The following is a 14,753-nucleotide window of genomic DNA, read 5'->3' as shown; positions in this document are numbered from 1 at the left end:
CTATATTTATTTTATTATTTATATATATATTAAGGCTTTATAAACCCTCCCCACACTCTTATAAACCTTTCCCACACTCTTTTTATATTGTTTTCAATTTTTTAGGCTAGAAAATGCTTATTTTACTGCAAAAATAATTAAAATAATAATGTATATATATAAATACCTATATATTGCAAAATATCATGATATAGTAAAAAATCCACGATACAAAATTAGATATATACAATTTAAAAATCTGCAATACAGTAATACCATTAAAAGCAAACCATGATATGGTGAGAGATGACTGTAGTTGTGTGTGTGTGTGTGTGTGTGTGTGTATGTGTGTGTTTGCATGCACATGTGTTATCTTCCTATATTCATGTGCTTTTCTCCAGGGTATCTTTCCTTGTTTTGTTTATTTTTTTTCACAAGAGAGAGAGAAACAGACAGACAGACAAGAAGGGAGAGAGATAAGAAGCATCAACTCATAGTTGTGGCTCTGTTTAGTTGTTCATTGATTGCTTCTCATGTGTGCCTTGACCAGGGGGCTCAAGCCAAGCCAGTGACTCCTTGCTCAAGCCAGCAACCTTGGACTTAAGCCAGAGACCATGGGATCATTTTGATGATTCCATGCTCAAGCCAATAACCTGTGCTCAAGCTGGAGACCTCAGGGTTTCAAATTTGGGACCTCAGCCCAGGCCAATACTCTATCCACCGCACCACTACTGGTCAAACTCCAGGATAATTTTAACTCTGGTTTCCCACTTTACTTCCTGGTAAAACGGTGCAGATTCCACATCTGGCAGTAATGGATATTGGAATATGGTTAACATATCCATTAGCAAGGCAACTGAACCCCTTTAAGAAGCACAAGCCAATGAAGGAAAAACTCAGAGAAAATACTGCTTAAATGAAATATTTACACTGGCTTTTGAAATATAACAATACATTTCTAAACAAATTTTGGAAAACTAATTGAACTTCTAGAGTTTTCAAAGATCATTACTTGGTTAAACTTAAATATAGTTTATAAGCCTAAAAAAGACTTTTCTTTTATCAATAGAAATCATCTTGAAAGTAAGATTATCTAAGAATATTGTAAAGTATCCGGGGTAACAAAATTACTGGGTAGAATCCAACAATATATCCCATTAGCCCTACTTTCTCATAATATTTCCCTAATATCACCATTTCTCAAACTGTTGAAATCTATGCCATCATTATCAATTTAATATTTCCTCACAATCTCATATGTTTGTCCAACCAGAGACATAGATTCAAGTTGTTAAAATTCAATCTGGACAAGATGGCCACAAACCCACTTAGCGAAAAGAAACATATTAAAATATTACACAAATAATTCTGGCTTTTATTACTCAAAATTCTGCGAACTTGCTAATGAGTTTTCTAATTTTAACTGGTAGTAAGTATTAGGGCATCTCTTTTAACTAAGATTGCCAATAAGGTGAAAAAACTTCACCTTATTCATTATAGTATAGGCTTTTCCATAGGATTATTTCTGTAATCTCCAGAGTTGACTGTAAAACTACTGCTTTTCACTGAGGGTATTCGTAATCTTCCTCTCTGAGCCTACTTCATGCATAGCAACTATTCACATGGTTCCTGGCTCAGAAAGCATGCCTTGTAAATCTTACTTTGTTAGTAGAGTTGTTTTTCTCATGGATACTGCCTCTATCCTAACACAGTTCCTATCATTTTACTCCTAACTAGTGGCCTTGTCACTATTCTCCTTTCCCTATAATCTGTCTTTTACATGGATTAACAAGTGCCAGAATATTTCTTTTAAAATAAAGAATTGTAGCCTGACCAGGCAGTGGCGCAGTGGTTGGAGCGTCAGACTGGGATGCAGAGGACCCAGGTTCGAGACCCTGAGGTCGCCAGCTTGGGCGAGGGCTCATCTGATTTGAGCAAAACTCACCAGCTTGGACCCAAGGTTGCTGGCTCAAGCAGGGGGTTGCTCGGTCTGCTGAAGGCCTGCGGTCAGGGCACATGTGGGAGGGCGGTCGATGAACAACTAAGGTGTTGCAATGCGCAATGAGAGACTGATGATTGATGCTTCTCATCTCTCCGTTCCTGTCTGTCTGTCCCTATCTATCCCTCTCTCTGTCTCTGTATAAAAAATAAATAAATAAAATAAAGAATTGTAGTATTTTGTTTACATTATTTCTTTGATTCACTATATTGATGGTAGTCTAAACTGAACGTTACATATATTTTTGTAATTTGTTGCTTATCTATCCCATCTAATCTTTTGCCCCTTATCCTTACCCCATACCTACTTCTTTGCAATCTGGTATCTACCAATAAACCCCATGAAATTATCTTATGAAAGCCACTGGGCTTTCATATAAGTTGCTCTACCTGTCTGGATTCCTCTTTCTATAAAAGGTATTCTGCCTGACTGACTCACCTTACCTCACTGAACCCTTTCTCTAAATCTTCTCAGCGTTAATTCCTAGTCATGTGTCAGGGCAGTCCAGGCACCATCACCTCCTCAAAAGCTTTCTAGATCTTCCTCCTCACCTAATATGACCCCAAGGTTAAATCAAGTGAGTTTCTGCCAAACTCCAACGCACATTGTGCAAACCTCTTTATGGCACTTAGCACATTCCATGATGATAACATCTTTATCATTTTCCCAACCCGCACTATAGGCTCTGGAAGACAAGCCCACTCCTCCTCAATTTCTAACAGAATACCTGGTACACGTCAATAAATGTTTGTTGGATGGGTGGATGGATAAATGAATGAATTAGTACCTTTAGAAAGGGGAAAGGCCTTATTCCAATAATGCTGCCTTTCCTTAAGACATTTGTGGAAACTAGTTTTGAAATTGCCTTCAGAATCAGTTTATGAGCTAGAAAAGGGTATCAATATTTCCCCACCTTTTTTTGGCAACACCTTTTATGTTGTTCTTTGAACCACAAAAACTGAGGGATGGAGATTATCATCCAGTTTTATTTACCAGCTCCATATGATCTAGTCTCAAAGGCTAAGGATGATATAAAAATATGCATCTAGTTTTGAACACAATTAAAAAGGCAACTTTCATGGAATAAACATATTGTCTCCCAAGGTGGCTACCTGAAAACATAAGTTCTGCTGTGCTTTTAAAAAGAAATCAGTCTCAATGCTTTATTATCATACTTCACATTTTGATATTTGGATTAGTTATTGTCAGTGAATATTAATCACAAATTTATGAGAGAAAGAACACATTTCTTAAGACTCCTGAAATATTTCAAAATCAGATTTTAAAGTTTCAGCTCTCTAGAAAAATATTTGAGAGAACCTCATTATTTTATTCAGACTCAAGTGCAAACATTCTTTTAAACCATGGTTCTCAGAACATACTTTCATTGCCAGACTCTCTCCCAGGGATGCAATATTCTCAGATTTTTTATCCAAGCATGCTTGTAGGCATTCTTTTTCTTTAGCCAGATCATTGAGGGTTGCACCAAGAATGCTGATTTCTTCTCGCTGGGCAATACTTTGCCTTGTAAAATTCTCTAAATATATAATCATAAAGGCATTTTTAATCAAGATAATTTTTTCCAGTTAAAGCAGATTGAAATACTTTTCAAAGTAAGTTTTCTTATACTATATTCAATGACTGCCCTGGCCGGTTGGCTCAGTGGTAGAGCATCAGCCTGGCGTGCAGGAGTCCTGGGTTCGATTCCCAGCCAGGGCACACAGGAGAAGTGCCCATCTGCTTCTCCACCCTTCCCCCTCTCCTTCCTCTCTGTTTCTCTCTTCTCCCACAGCCAAGGCTCCATTGGAGCAAAGTTGGCCCAGGTGCTGAAGATGGCTCTGTGGCCTCTGCCTCAAGCGCTAGAATGGCTCTGGTTGCAACAGAGCAACGCCCCAGATGGGCAGATCATCGCCCCCTGGTGGGCATGCCGGGTGGATCCCAGTCGGGTGCATGCGGGAGTCTGTCTGACTGCCTCCCCGTTTCCAACTTCAGAAAATTAAAAAAAAAAAAAAGATAAAATAAAAATATATTCAATGACTAAAAATAAAGACTGTATTCCAAATGAAAACATGTATTTTGATGTTAGTCATTAAAAATAAGGATAAATCATGAAATTCTAAATAACACAGAATAGCAAAGGAAAGCTTTATATTGCAAGTTCTCAAAGTAGATTTACAAGTGTGGTGAGGGAGGAGAGTATAGGTGGATGAAGTTGGGTAAAATATTAGAACAACCATTTCCTCTCTAATTTCCTTTCCCTCTAGATTGAATCACTGTTGTATATAAGTTGGTAACTAGATCTTAACAAAATAATCAATTAACTCATCTTCAGAATCAAATGTTTTCTAATATTCTGATTTTTCTAAATTTTTCTGAATTTTGTTTAAAAATTCCTAGGAAAAATATTTCATCCCAGGACATCTGATTTGTTTTGTGAAAACACTGGCAAGCCAATGTCAATGCTGAAGGCCTAAATGAAACAGTAGTGGTTTTCAAACTATTTCAAAATAGCTGGTTTCTCAACTAGCACCATCAGCATCATCTAGGAACCTAAGTCCAGAAATAAAAATTCTGAGTGGGCAGAGCGATTATGTTTTAAAAGCATCCCTCCTATGTGATTCTAATGCACAACAAAGCTTGAGAACCACTCAAGGAAACTTGTAAAGCTACAAAAAGCTTTGGCCATATCCTATGCCAAAGAGCCTGGTTGCAGTGGCCTTTATTAACTCTCCAGGTGATTCTGCCATACACTGAAGTCTGAGCACCACTGCTCTAGAGCTCGACCAGGGAAGCTCTGCTATCTGGTCATCCAGTGCAGCACTAAGAGAGGCAACCATATGCCAAGAGGATGATCTTTATAGTACTTATGAATATATCCATTCCCTTCTCTGATAGTACTATATTTCAGGCAAGCCACATGCTTTGGGTATTCTGATATCTAAGTTTATTCCCATTGGCATTAAATAAATAAATAAAGTTCTGAAACAGTCTAGTAGCTCCTAGCTTTAAAAAAAAAAAATCCTCAACCTCACATTCCACTTAAGCTACCACACCATTTTTCTGCTACTCTGAGTAGCCAAACTTCTTAAGAAATTTCTATTTGTCTCTACTTTCACTTCCCAGTCGTTCTTCAACCTATTTCATCTTCTATTTCCAACACTCTATCCAAACTTTGTCAGTATTACCAAAGCCTCCAACGTGCCAAATTCTATCAACATTTTCTTTGCTTTTTTGAATTTATTGGGGTAACAGTGGTTAACATAATTATACAGGTTTCAGGAGTCCAATTCTATAATTCCACAGCACATCTCTGTACACCGTATGTGTGTTCACCCCCCACACACAGTCAATTCTTCATCCATCACCATTTATCCCGCTATACCCTCTTCCACCTCACCCCCCAACCCCGGCAAGCTCCACACTGTTGTTTGTGCCAACGAGGTTTTCTTTTTTGTCTTTTTTGCTCAATCCCTCCACTCTGATGAACATTTTTTCATCTTCATCTTATTTTGCATCTTGAAAGTAGCCCACAATTGATGCTACCTACCTTCCTTCTTAAAACATTTTGCTCTCTTACCTCTCAAAATAACACTCATTTATGGATTTTCTTCCTACTTCTTTGGTTTCTTCTTACTCAGCCCTGGATCCTCTTCCTCTCATTATGTATATTTTCTCTAATTGATTTCATGGTGGTATAATATCATTTATATGCTAATATGCCCCAAATGTATATCTTTAGCTTAGATTTCTGAGATAAAAACTTATCTATTTAACTTATCTTATATTCTTACTTAGACTTAAAATATTCAAAAGTGAGTTCTTTTCAATATTCTCCTTTAATATTTTTCTTTTACTATTTCCCATCTCAATTAAAAGCACCTGTATCCACCTAATTGTTTATGCCAGTTTTGAACTACATAATTGCAAATGTTAAAAATATTCCCTCTGCTTTAAAATGGTCTATTTTATAGTCCTAATCAAAATTTTACTGTATAGTTAGTTATAAGAAGATTAAATTATGATAATGTTTTCATAGAGATCATTGGTAAGAAACAAATAAAAGATTTTATAAAAATAATTTTTTCTATAAACCCAAGTATATATCATAGATATAGCCAAATATATGCACACTTCCCACCAAAAGTAATATATATGTGTAGTATGTTTTCTTACAATTATGAACAATCTGTATAACATCATATAAAAACTTATAAATTTAAAAGTGACCATCATACATTATAAAGTGTTGCTGCTTTTTTATTTTAGCTATCTTTTCATTGAAAAATATGAAGCTATGTCTAAATATTTATGGTCCTAAAACTAAGTAAAAAAAAAGCTTACTCAATGAAAAACAGATTTTTCCATGCTTGACTATAAACTTTTAATTTAAGGGACTATCTCCAAGTTTATCTGTTATAACTGAAAAGAAGAAAACATCTTTCTACCAGACTTAAAAAAAAGTAATATTAAAAAAATAATAACTCACCAATTTTTTCATCCAAGCACATAATTTTCTCCTGAGTAAGCTGTAGCTCATATTTTTTCTTAGCAAGATGTCGTTGAGTATCAGAAAGATCTTTTTCTGTGTTTTCATATAAAAGTCTGTAAACATTTTAATAATAAAACATTCTGAAATTTTTGTTTTATCAACCTCTTAGTATATTTATATTTAAAATTTTTTAAAAACACTAATAAACATTTTTCTTTTTAGTATTTTTGTAAAATCACATTATAGGAAGTTTAGAAAATACAGGGTAAAAAGGATCCTCAATCCACCACTTGAACATAAGCTAATATTAGCATTTTGGTGTTTATTATTCAGTGTTTTTTCATATTTTTCATATTTGGTGTTATGCACATTTTAAAGTTACCGTACTATAAATTCAAGATTGAGTCCTGATTTTTTTCCACCTACACTTAATCTTTAATGATTTTCAGTCTATAATACAGTCCTCCAAATCAGTTTGCAGCTTAAAAATATTATATGAGCAACAAACATTTACTTTAAAGTAAATATAAACATTTACTACAGTATTCCTCATTATTAAACATTTTGGTTCATTTCAGTTTTTCACTATTATAACTAAATCTGTAATGAACAACATTTGATTCATTCCACATTTATTATTAAGTGTCTAGAATGTACCAGGCACTAGGTGTTGAGGAAGCGATAAAGAACTAGGTAGACATTGACCTAGGTAGGTAATAATGACTAAAAGTCTTCCTTGGGAATTCTTAATTTTAAAATAATAAATCAAAATAAAATCTGGTTCTATGATGGTCATATAATCTGGAACACTTGACAGAAATAAATACAAAATTTCTCTGGTGGGACATACCTCAATCCAGGCAAAGAACTAAACCTCAGATAAAGGCATGTTAAAAATTAGCTCACAGCCCTTGCCAGAGGCTCAGTAAATAGAGCATTGGCCTAGTGAATGGACATCCTGGGTTCATTCCCAGTCAGGGCATACAGGAGAAGAGATCATATGCTTCTCCTCCCTTCCTCTTCCTCTTTTCTCCCTCTTCCCTTCCCACAGCCAGTGGCTCAATTGGATCAAGCGTGGCCCCGGGCACTGAGAATAGCTTGGTTAATCCAAGCACATCAGCCTCAGGTGCTAAAAATAGCTCAGTACTCAAGCATGGGCCCCAGACTGGATTGCTGGGTGGATCCCAGTAGGGGTGCATGCAGGAGTATGTTTCAATATGTCCCCTCCACTCACCTAAAAAAATTATAATAGCATTAAAAATATAAAATACTTTTGGGTGATGGGAATGCAGCATAATCAAATGTCAAAATAACCTAGAGATGTTTTCTCTGAACATATGTACCCTGATTTATCAATGTCACTCCATTAAAATTAATAATAAATATATATATATAAAATACTTAGGTATAAATATAACAAAGGGTATACAATATTTGTACACTGAAAATTTATAAAACACTACTGACAGACATTATAAAAAACCTAAATAAATGGAGAGATAGTCTCTTTGTGGATCAAAAGACTCAATATATTCATCAATTCTTCAAAAATTTATCTATAGATTCAACATAAGTCTAATCAAATCCCAATAAAACAAGTTGTAGATAAATTATTCTAATAAAGATGATTCTAAAATTTATGTGGAAATGTGAAAGACCTAGGATGGCCCAAACAACTTTAAAATGAAATAAAGTTGGGGGACTTACATTACCTGATTTCAAGACTTATTATGAAGCTTCAATTATCAAGACAGAGTGATATCAGCATAAAGATGAAAAAATAGATCAATGGAACAGAATAGAGTTCAACAATAGACTCACACATATATAGTCAATTAACTTTTCACTAAGATGCCAAGGTAATTCAATGGATGAATAGATAATCTTAACAAATAACATGCAATGGATACCTATATACAAAAACAAAACTCTCTACTTTTAATCTCATACCTTATATGAAACTTACTTCAAAAAAGGATGATAAACCTAAATGTAAGAGCTGAAACTATAAAACTGTTAAAACAAAATGCAAAAATTTTTAGTGATCTTAGCTTTGGCAAAAAGTTCTTAAATAGAACATGGAAAGCATAACATAAATAAAAGTAATCTCAATAAATTATACTACATCAAAATTAAAAATCTTTGCTTAGCAAGAGACATAGGCAAGCATACACTGGGAAAAAGATACTTTCAAGACATACATCTATATAAAGAACTTTCATAAGTTAATGATAAAAAATAAGCAACCCAATAAGAATGAGCAATATTTGAACAGACACATTGCAAAAGTAGATATATAAATGGGAAATATGTAAATAAATGCATGATCAACATCACTGATCATTAGGGAAAAGCAAATTAATACCACAATATGATACTACACACCCACTTTAATTGTAATAATTCTAAAATTAAAAATACAATACCAAGTGTTGACAAGTATATAAAGCAACTGGAACTCTCAAACACTGCTGGTGGGAATGTAAAATGACAAAACCATTTTGGAAAACAGTTCTACAGTTTCTTAAAAAGTTAAACATATATCCAACATATGACTCAGATATTCTATTCCCATCCTGGAATTTACCAAAAGAAATGAAAACACACACACACACACACACACACACACACACAGACTTGTATTTGCAGCTCTATTTATTATAGCCAAAAACTGAAACCAAATGTTCATTTGGTATGTCAAGAAAATGCAATACTATACAAAAAATAAATCAATTACTGATACATACAACATGGATTAATCAATGTCAAAGCAATTAAGTTCAGTGAAAGTAGCTCACCAGAAGAGTATAATTCCATTCAGAAAAATTCTAGAAAACCCCAAATAATAAAAAATAAAATGACAGAAAGCAGATCAATGGTTGCCTGAGTATGGGTGGCAGGAAGGAGGCAGCATAAAAGAAGGATTACAAAGGAAACTTTGGAAATGAGAGATAAATCCACTATACTGATTATGGGAATAATTCAGTGGGTGCATATATGTCATTTTATAATTTTAAATTGTACCTTTTAAACATATGCAGTTAAGTCACTTATTCTATGTCAATTATACCTCAATAAAGTTGTGGGAAGGAAAAAACAAGAAAGCTATGCTAGTATCTACATAATATATTGATATATCGCCAAATGACAGATTTTAAAATGGAGAGATTAAACTATTGGAAGAATTAATTTTTGTGCAGGAGGACAAATTGTAGTCAGGTTTCATTCTTTTGCACGTGGCTTTCCAGTTTTCCCAGCACCATTTATTGAAGAGGCTTTCTTTTCTCCATTGTGTGTTTTTGGCTTTTTTTGTCAAAGATTATTTGTCCATATATACATGGCTTTATTTCTGGGTTCTTGATTCTGTTCCATTGGTCTGTATGTCTGTTTTTCTGCCAATACCATGCTGTTTTGATTATCGTAGCTCTGTAGTATAAATTTGAAGTCAGATTAATGTGATGACTTCATTCTGTCTCTCAAGATTACTTTAGCTATTTGGGGATTTTTATGGTTCCATACAAACCTGGTGATTTTTTTTGTTCTTTAAAAAATGACATTGGGATTTTGATGAGGATTGATTTGTAAATATACTAATTTAATGCAAATGATTAATATGGCCATTTTAATTATGTTGATTCTTCTGATCCATGAACATGGAATATTTTTTCATTTAATTGTGACTTTTTGGCCCTGGCCGGTTGGCTCAGTGGTAGAGCGTCGGCCTGGCGTGCAGGAGTCCCGGGTTCAATTCCCGGCCAGGGCACACAGGAGAGGTGCCCATTTACTTCTCCACCCCTTCCCCTCTCCTTCCTCTCTGTCTCTCTCTTCCCCTCCCGCAGCCGAGGCTCCATTGGAGCAAAGATGGCGCGGGTGCTGGGGATGGCTCTGTGGCCTCTGCCTCAGGTGCTAGAGTGGCTCTGGACGCAGCAGAGCGACGCCCCAGAGGGGCAAAGCATCGCCCCCTGGTGGGCATGCCAGGTGGATCCCAGTCGGGCTCATGCGGGAGTCTGTCTGACTGCCTCCCCGTTTCCAGCTTTGGAAAAATGAAAAAAAAATAATAATAATTGTGACTTTTTCCATTTATTGCAATAATTAATTTATAATGGATCAAAGACCTAAATATAACATCTGAAACAATAAATTACATAGAAGAAAACATAGATACTAAACTTATGAACCTTGGCCGTAGAGAACAGTTTATGAATTTGACCCCAAAGGCAAAGGAAGTAAAGGAAACAATAAATGAATGGGACTATGGCAAACTAAAAAGCTTATGCACAGCAAAAGAAACCAAAAACTAAACTACAGCCAACCAAATAGGAGAAGATATTTACAAACAACAGCTGCAATAAGGGGTTAATACCAAAAATATATAAAGAACTCACAAAGCTCACCAACAAACAAGCAAACAATCTAATTAAAAAATGGGGAGAGGACCTGAACATCTGTTTACACTTTACATTCCCACCAGCAGTGAATGAGGGTTTCTTTTTCTCCACAGCCTCTCCAACACTCCCAAGAAGACATACAAATGGCCAACAGATAAATGAAAAGATGTTCATCTTCACTAGCTATTAGAGAAATGCAAATCAAAATTACAATGAGATACCATCTCACACCTATTATATTGGGTATTATCAACAAGACAGGTAATAACAAGTGTTGGAGATGCTGTGGAGAAAAAGGAACCCTCATTCACTGCTTGTGGGAATGTAACTGTTACAGTCATTATGAAAGAAGGTTTAGTGGTTTCTCAAACAATTAAGAATAGAACTATCTTATGACCCAGCAGTCCTTCTACTGTTTATCTACCCCCAAAAAACTAAAAAACACTGGTCCGTAAAGACACAAGCATCCCCATGTTCATAGCAGTATTATTCACAGTGGCCAAGACATGGAAACAACCAAAGTGTCCTTTGATAAGAGGATTGGATAAAGTAGATGTGGTAGATATAGACAATGGAATACTACTCAGCCATAAGAAATAATGACATAGTGCCATTTATGCCATAGTGCCATTAATATGGCTGGACCTTGAGAACATTATATTCAATGAAGTAAGTAAATCAGAGAGTGTGGTGGTTAACGGGGGGCAGGCGGAGGGAAGGAGGGAGAGAGGGAGGGGGAGAGGGAGGGGCACAAAGAAAACTAGATAGAAGGTGACGGAGGACAATCTGACTTTGGGTGATGGGTATGCAACATAATTGAATGACAAGATAACCTGGACATGTTTTCTTTGAATATATGTACCCTGATTTATTGATGTCACCCCATTAAAATTAATAAAAAAATTTTAAAAAGTACATAAATCAGAAAAAGCTAAGAACTATATCATTTCATACATAGGTGGGATATAAAATTGAAACTCATAGACATAGATAAAAGTGAAATGGTTACCAGGAGGAGGGGGATGTGAGAGAGGGAGTAGGGAGAAGGGTGTAAAGAGGGACAAATATACAGTGATGAAAAATGATTTGACTTTGGGTGATGGGTATACAACATAATCAACAGTTCAAATGCTATAGAAATGTTCACCTGAAACCTAGGTGCTCTTATAGATTGATCAGTGTCACCCTGTTAACTTTCTAAATAAAATTTAAAAAATAAAATAAAATAAATAAAACTCCATAAAAATATAGGAAATACTTAGGAATAAATCTGAAAAAAGAAGTTTATGACCTTTACACTAAAAATTATAAAATATCCTGCAGGAAATTAAAGATCTACCATGTTCCTGAGTAGGAACACTTGACATTCTTTAGATGTCATTTTCTCCCAATTCCAATCCAATTCCCAAGCAGGCTTCCTTTGTATATTTGTGAAGTTAATTCTAAAGTTAAAATGCAAAGGAACTAGAAGAGCCAAAAGAACTTTGAGAAAGAATAGTCAGAGGACTAGCATTATCTAATTTGCAGACTTAAAGTAACCAGGCATCAAGATATATAAATAGATCATCAAACAAAATAGAAAACCAAGAAACAAACCCACACATACATGGACAACTGACTTACTACAAAGGTGGAAAACAGTTCAGTATAGAAAAATAGTTTTCAACAAATGGTGCTAGAAAAATTACATATCCATATGCAGAAAAGTAAACTTTGGTCTATATCTTGTACTATATACAAAAATTAACTTGAAATGGATTGTAGATTAAATTTTTTTTTCTTTTTCTTTTGACAGAGACAGTGAGAGAGTTAGAAAGGGACAGACAAACAAGAAGGGAGAGAGATGAGATGCATCAATTCTTCATCTGCGACTCCTTAGTTATTCATTGATTGTTTTCTCATATGGGCCTTGACCGGGGGGCTACAACAGACCGAGTGACCCCTTGCTCGAGCCAGCGACCTTTGGGCTCAATCCAGTGACCATGTGGTCATGTCTATGATCCCATGCTCAAACCAGTGATCCTACGCTCAAGCTGGTGCACCCATGCTCAAGCTGGATGAGCCTGTGCTCAAGCTGGCAACCTCAGGGTTTCAAACCTGGGTCCTCAGCATCCCAGTCCAATGCTCTATCCACTGCGCCACCACCTGTTCAGGCTATAAATTAAATTTAAGAACTAAAACTATAAAATTGCTAGAAGAAAAGAAAAAAATTGCTAGAAGAAAACATGGGAGAAAACATGGGTAATCAGTTACCTTAGGCTTGATTTTTTTTTGCAATTTTATTTTTTTTAATTTATTTTAGAGAAAAAGGAAGGGGGGGAGAGAGAAACATCAGTTTGTTGTTCCACTTATTTATGCATTCATTGGTTGATTCTTGTGCGTGCTCTGACCCGAGATCAAGCCTGCAACCTCAGTGTATTGGGATAACATTCTAACCAACTGAACTACCTGGCCAGAACTAAGCTTGATGATTTCCTTAAAAGAACACAAAAAGCTGGATATAAATTTTTAAATATCAATAAATTTCATTTAATCAAAATTAAGAACATATTCTCTTTCAAAGACACTGTTAAGAAAATAAAATAAAAAAAACAAGCCACAGAGAGGAATTACTTGCAAAACACACATCTGATAAAGGACTTATATCTAAAACACAGAAAATACTTCTATGAATTAATAATGATATAAACAACTCAATAAAAGATTTGAACAGACATGAAGGAAGATATATGTATAGTTCATAAGTACATATACAGATGCTTAAAATCATTAGTTATTAGAAAAGGTAAATTAAAACCATAATACATATCTATTAGCATAGCTAAAATTAAAATATCACACACCAAGTGTTGATGAAGATATGGAACAACTGGAACATTCATACACTGGTCGTTCTAATGTAAAATAAAATAATAGAACCACTATAGAAAAACAGTTTAATAGTTTCTTCAAAAGTTAAACATATCCATCGTATGATTCATTCACTGTACTCTTAGGTATTATCCTAGAGAAATAAAAGCATATATCCAACAAAGATAAATATAAGAACTTTCAAAACAGTTTTGTTTTAGCCCCAAACTTCAGACAACTAAAATGTCTACACTGTATATCCATACAATGAAATACTACTCAGTGGTAATCAGAAATAAACTCTTGATTATATGTGACAACATGAATAAATCTCAAAATAACCGTGCTGAGTGAAAGGAACATAATAAAAGAACACACTGTATACTGTATGATTTCATTTTATAACATTTTAAAAATAAAAACAAATTTCTATCACAGAAAGCAAATCAGTCATTGCCTAGGGATTGATTAGCAAGGTAGGGAAGAGGTTATAGAAGGGCCTAAGGAAATGGTTAGATTGTGGTGATGGTTTTACAGGTACAAACATATGTCAATACTTACTAAACATCACACATTTGTCAATTATACTTCAATAATACCTATTAAAACAAATGTATACCAAAAATCTCCATTTATGCATGTCTATTAAAATATTTTAATAAACTACTAAAATGTTTTCAAAGAACTTCTAATGACATGGAAAAATGTTTATGGTATACAATTAAGTAAAATTGCTCAAATATATAACTTAATATAGAATAATATCAATTACATAGAAAGCATATATATATACAAAAATATTTCTGGTTAGAAACATATCTACAAAATATTAGTTTTCCTTGGGTTATGAAGTTATGGGTTATTAAATTTTCTTTATAATTTTCTCTATTTTCCAAGGTTTTCTTTGATAATATTGTTTTATTTTGTTATTGCTTTTATTTTACCTGAGATTGCAATATCCTTTCAAGCAGGAAATTAAAAAATAAAGGGAAGAATTTGAGTGATTATGTATTCTGATAAGTGATTTCAAGGTATGCACTACAGACCC

At 34.6% G+C, this 14,753-nt stretch overlaps 1 protein-coding gene across 1 annotated transcript in view; it reads right to left on the bottom strand.

Annotated features, from left to right (window-relative positions):
* TSGA10 (testis specific 10) overlaps positions 1–14,753 on the bottom strand; it is a 104,759-nt gene that overhangs the window by 44,822 nt on the left and 45,184 nt on the right. The window contains exons 8-9 of the mRNA XM_066377596.1: positions 6,465–6,580; positions 3,361–3,515 (exon numbers count right to left, since the gene is read on the bottom strand). Coding sequence (XP_066233693.1) covers positions 3,361–3,515; positions 6,465–6,580 — 271 coding nt within the window. The remainder of the gene's footprint in view (positions 1–3,360; positions 3,516–6,464; positions 6,581–14,753) is intronic.

Source organism: Saccopteryx leptura, chromosome 3 (assembly GCF_036850995.1).
Source record: "Saccopteryx leptura isolate mSacLep1 chromosome 3, mSacLep1_pri_phased_curated, whole genome shotgun sequence".
In the NCBI taxonomy this organism is placed as follows: Eukaryota; Metazoa; Chordata; class Mammalia; order Chiroptera; family Emballonuridae; genus Saccopteryx; species Saccopteryx leptura.
The sequence above is the reverse complement of the archived record's forward strand: the minus strand, read 5'-3'. Positions and strand labels throughout refer to the sequence as shown.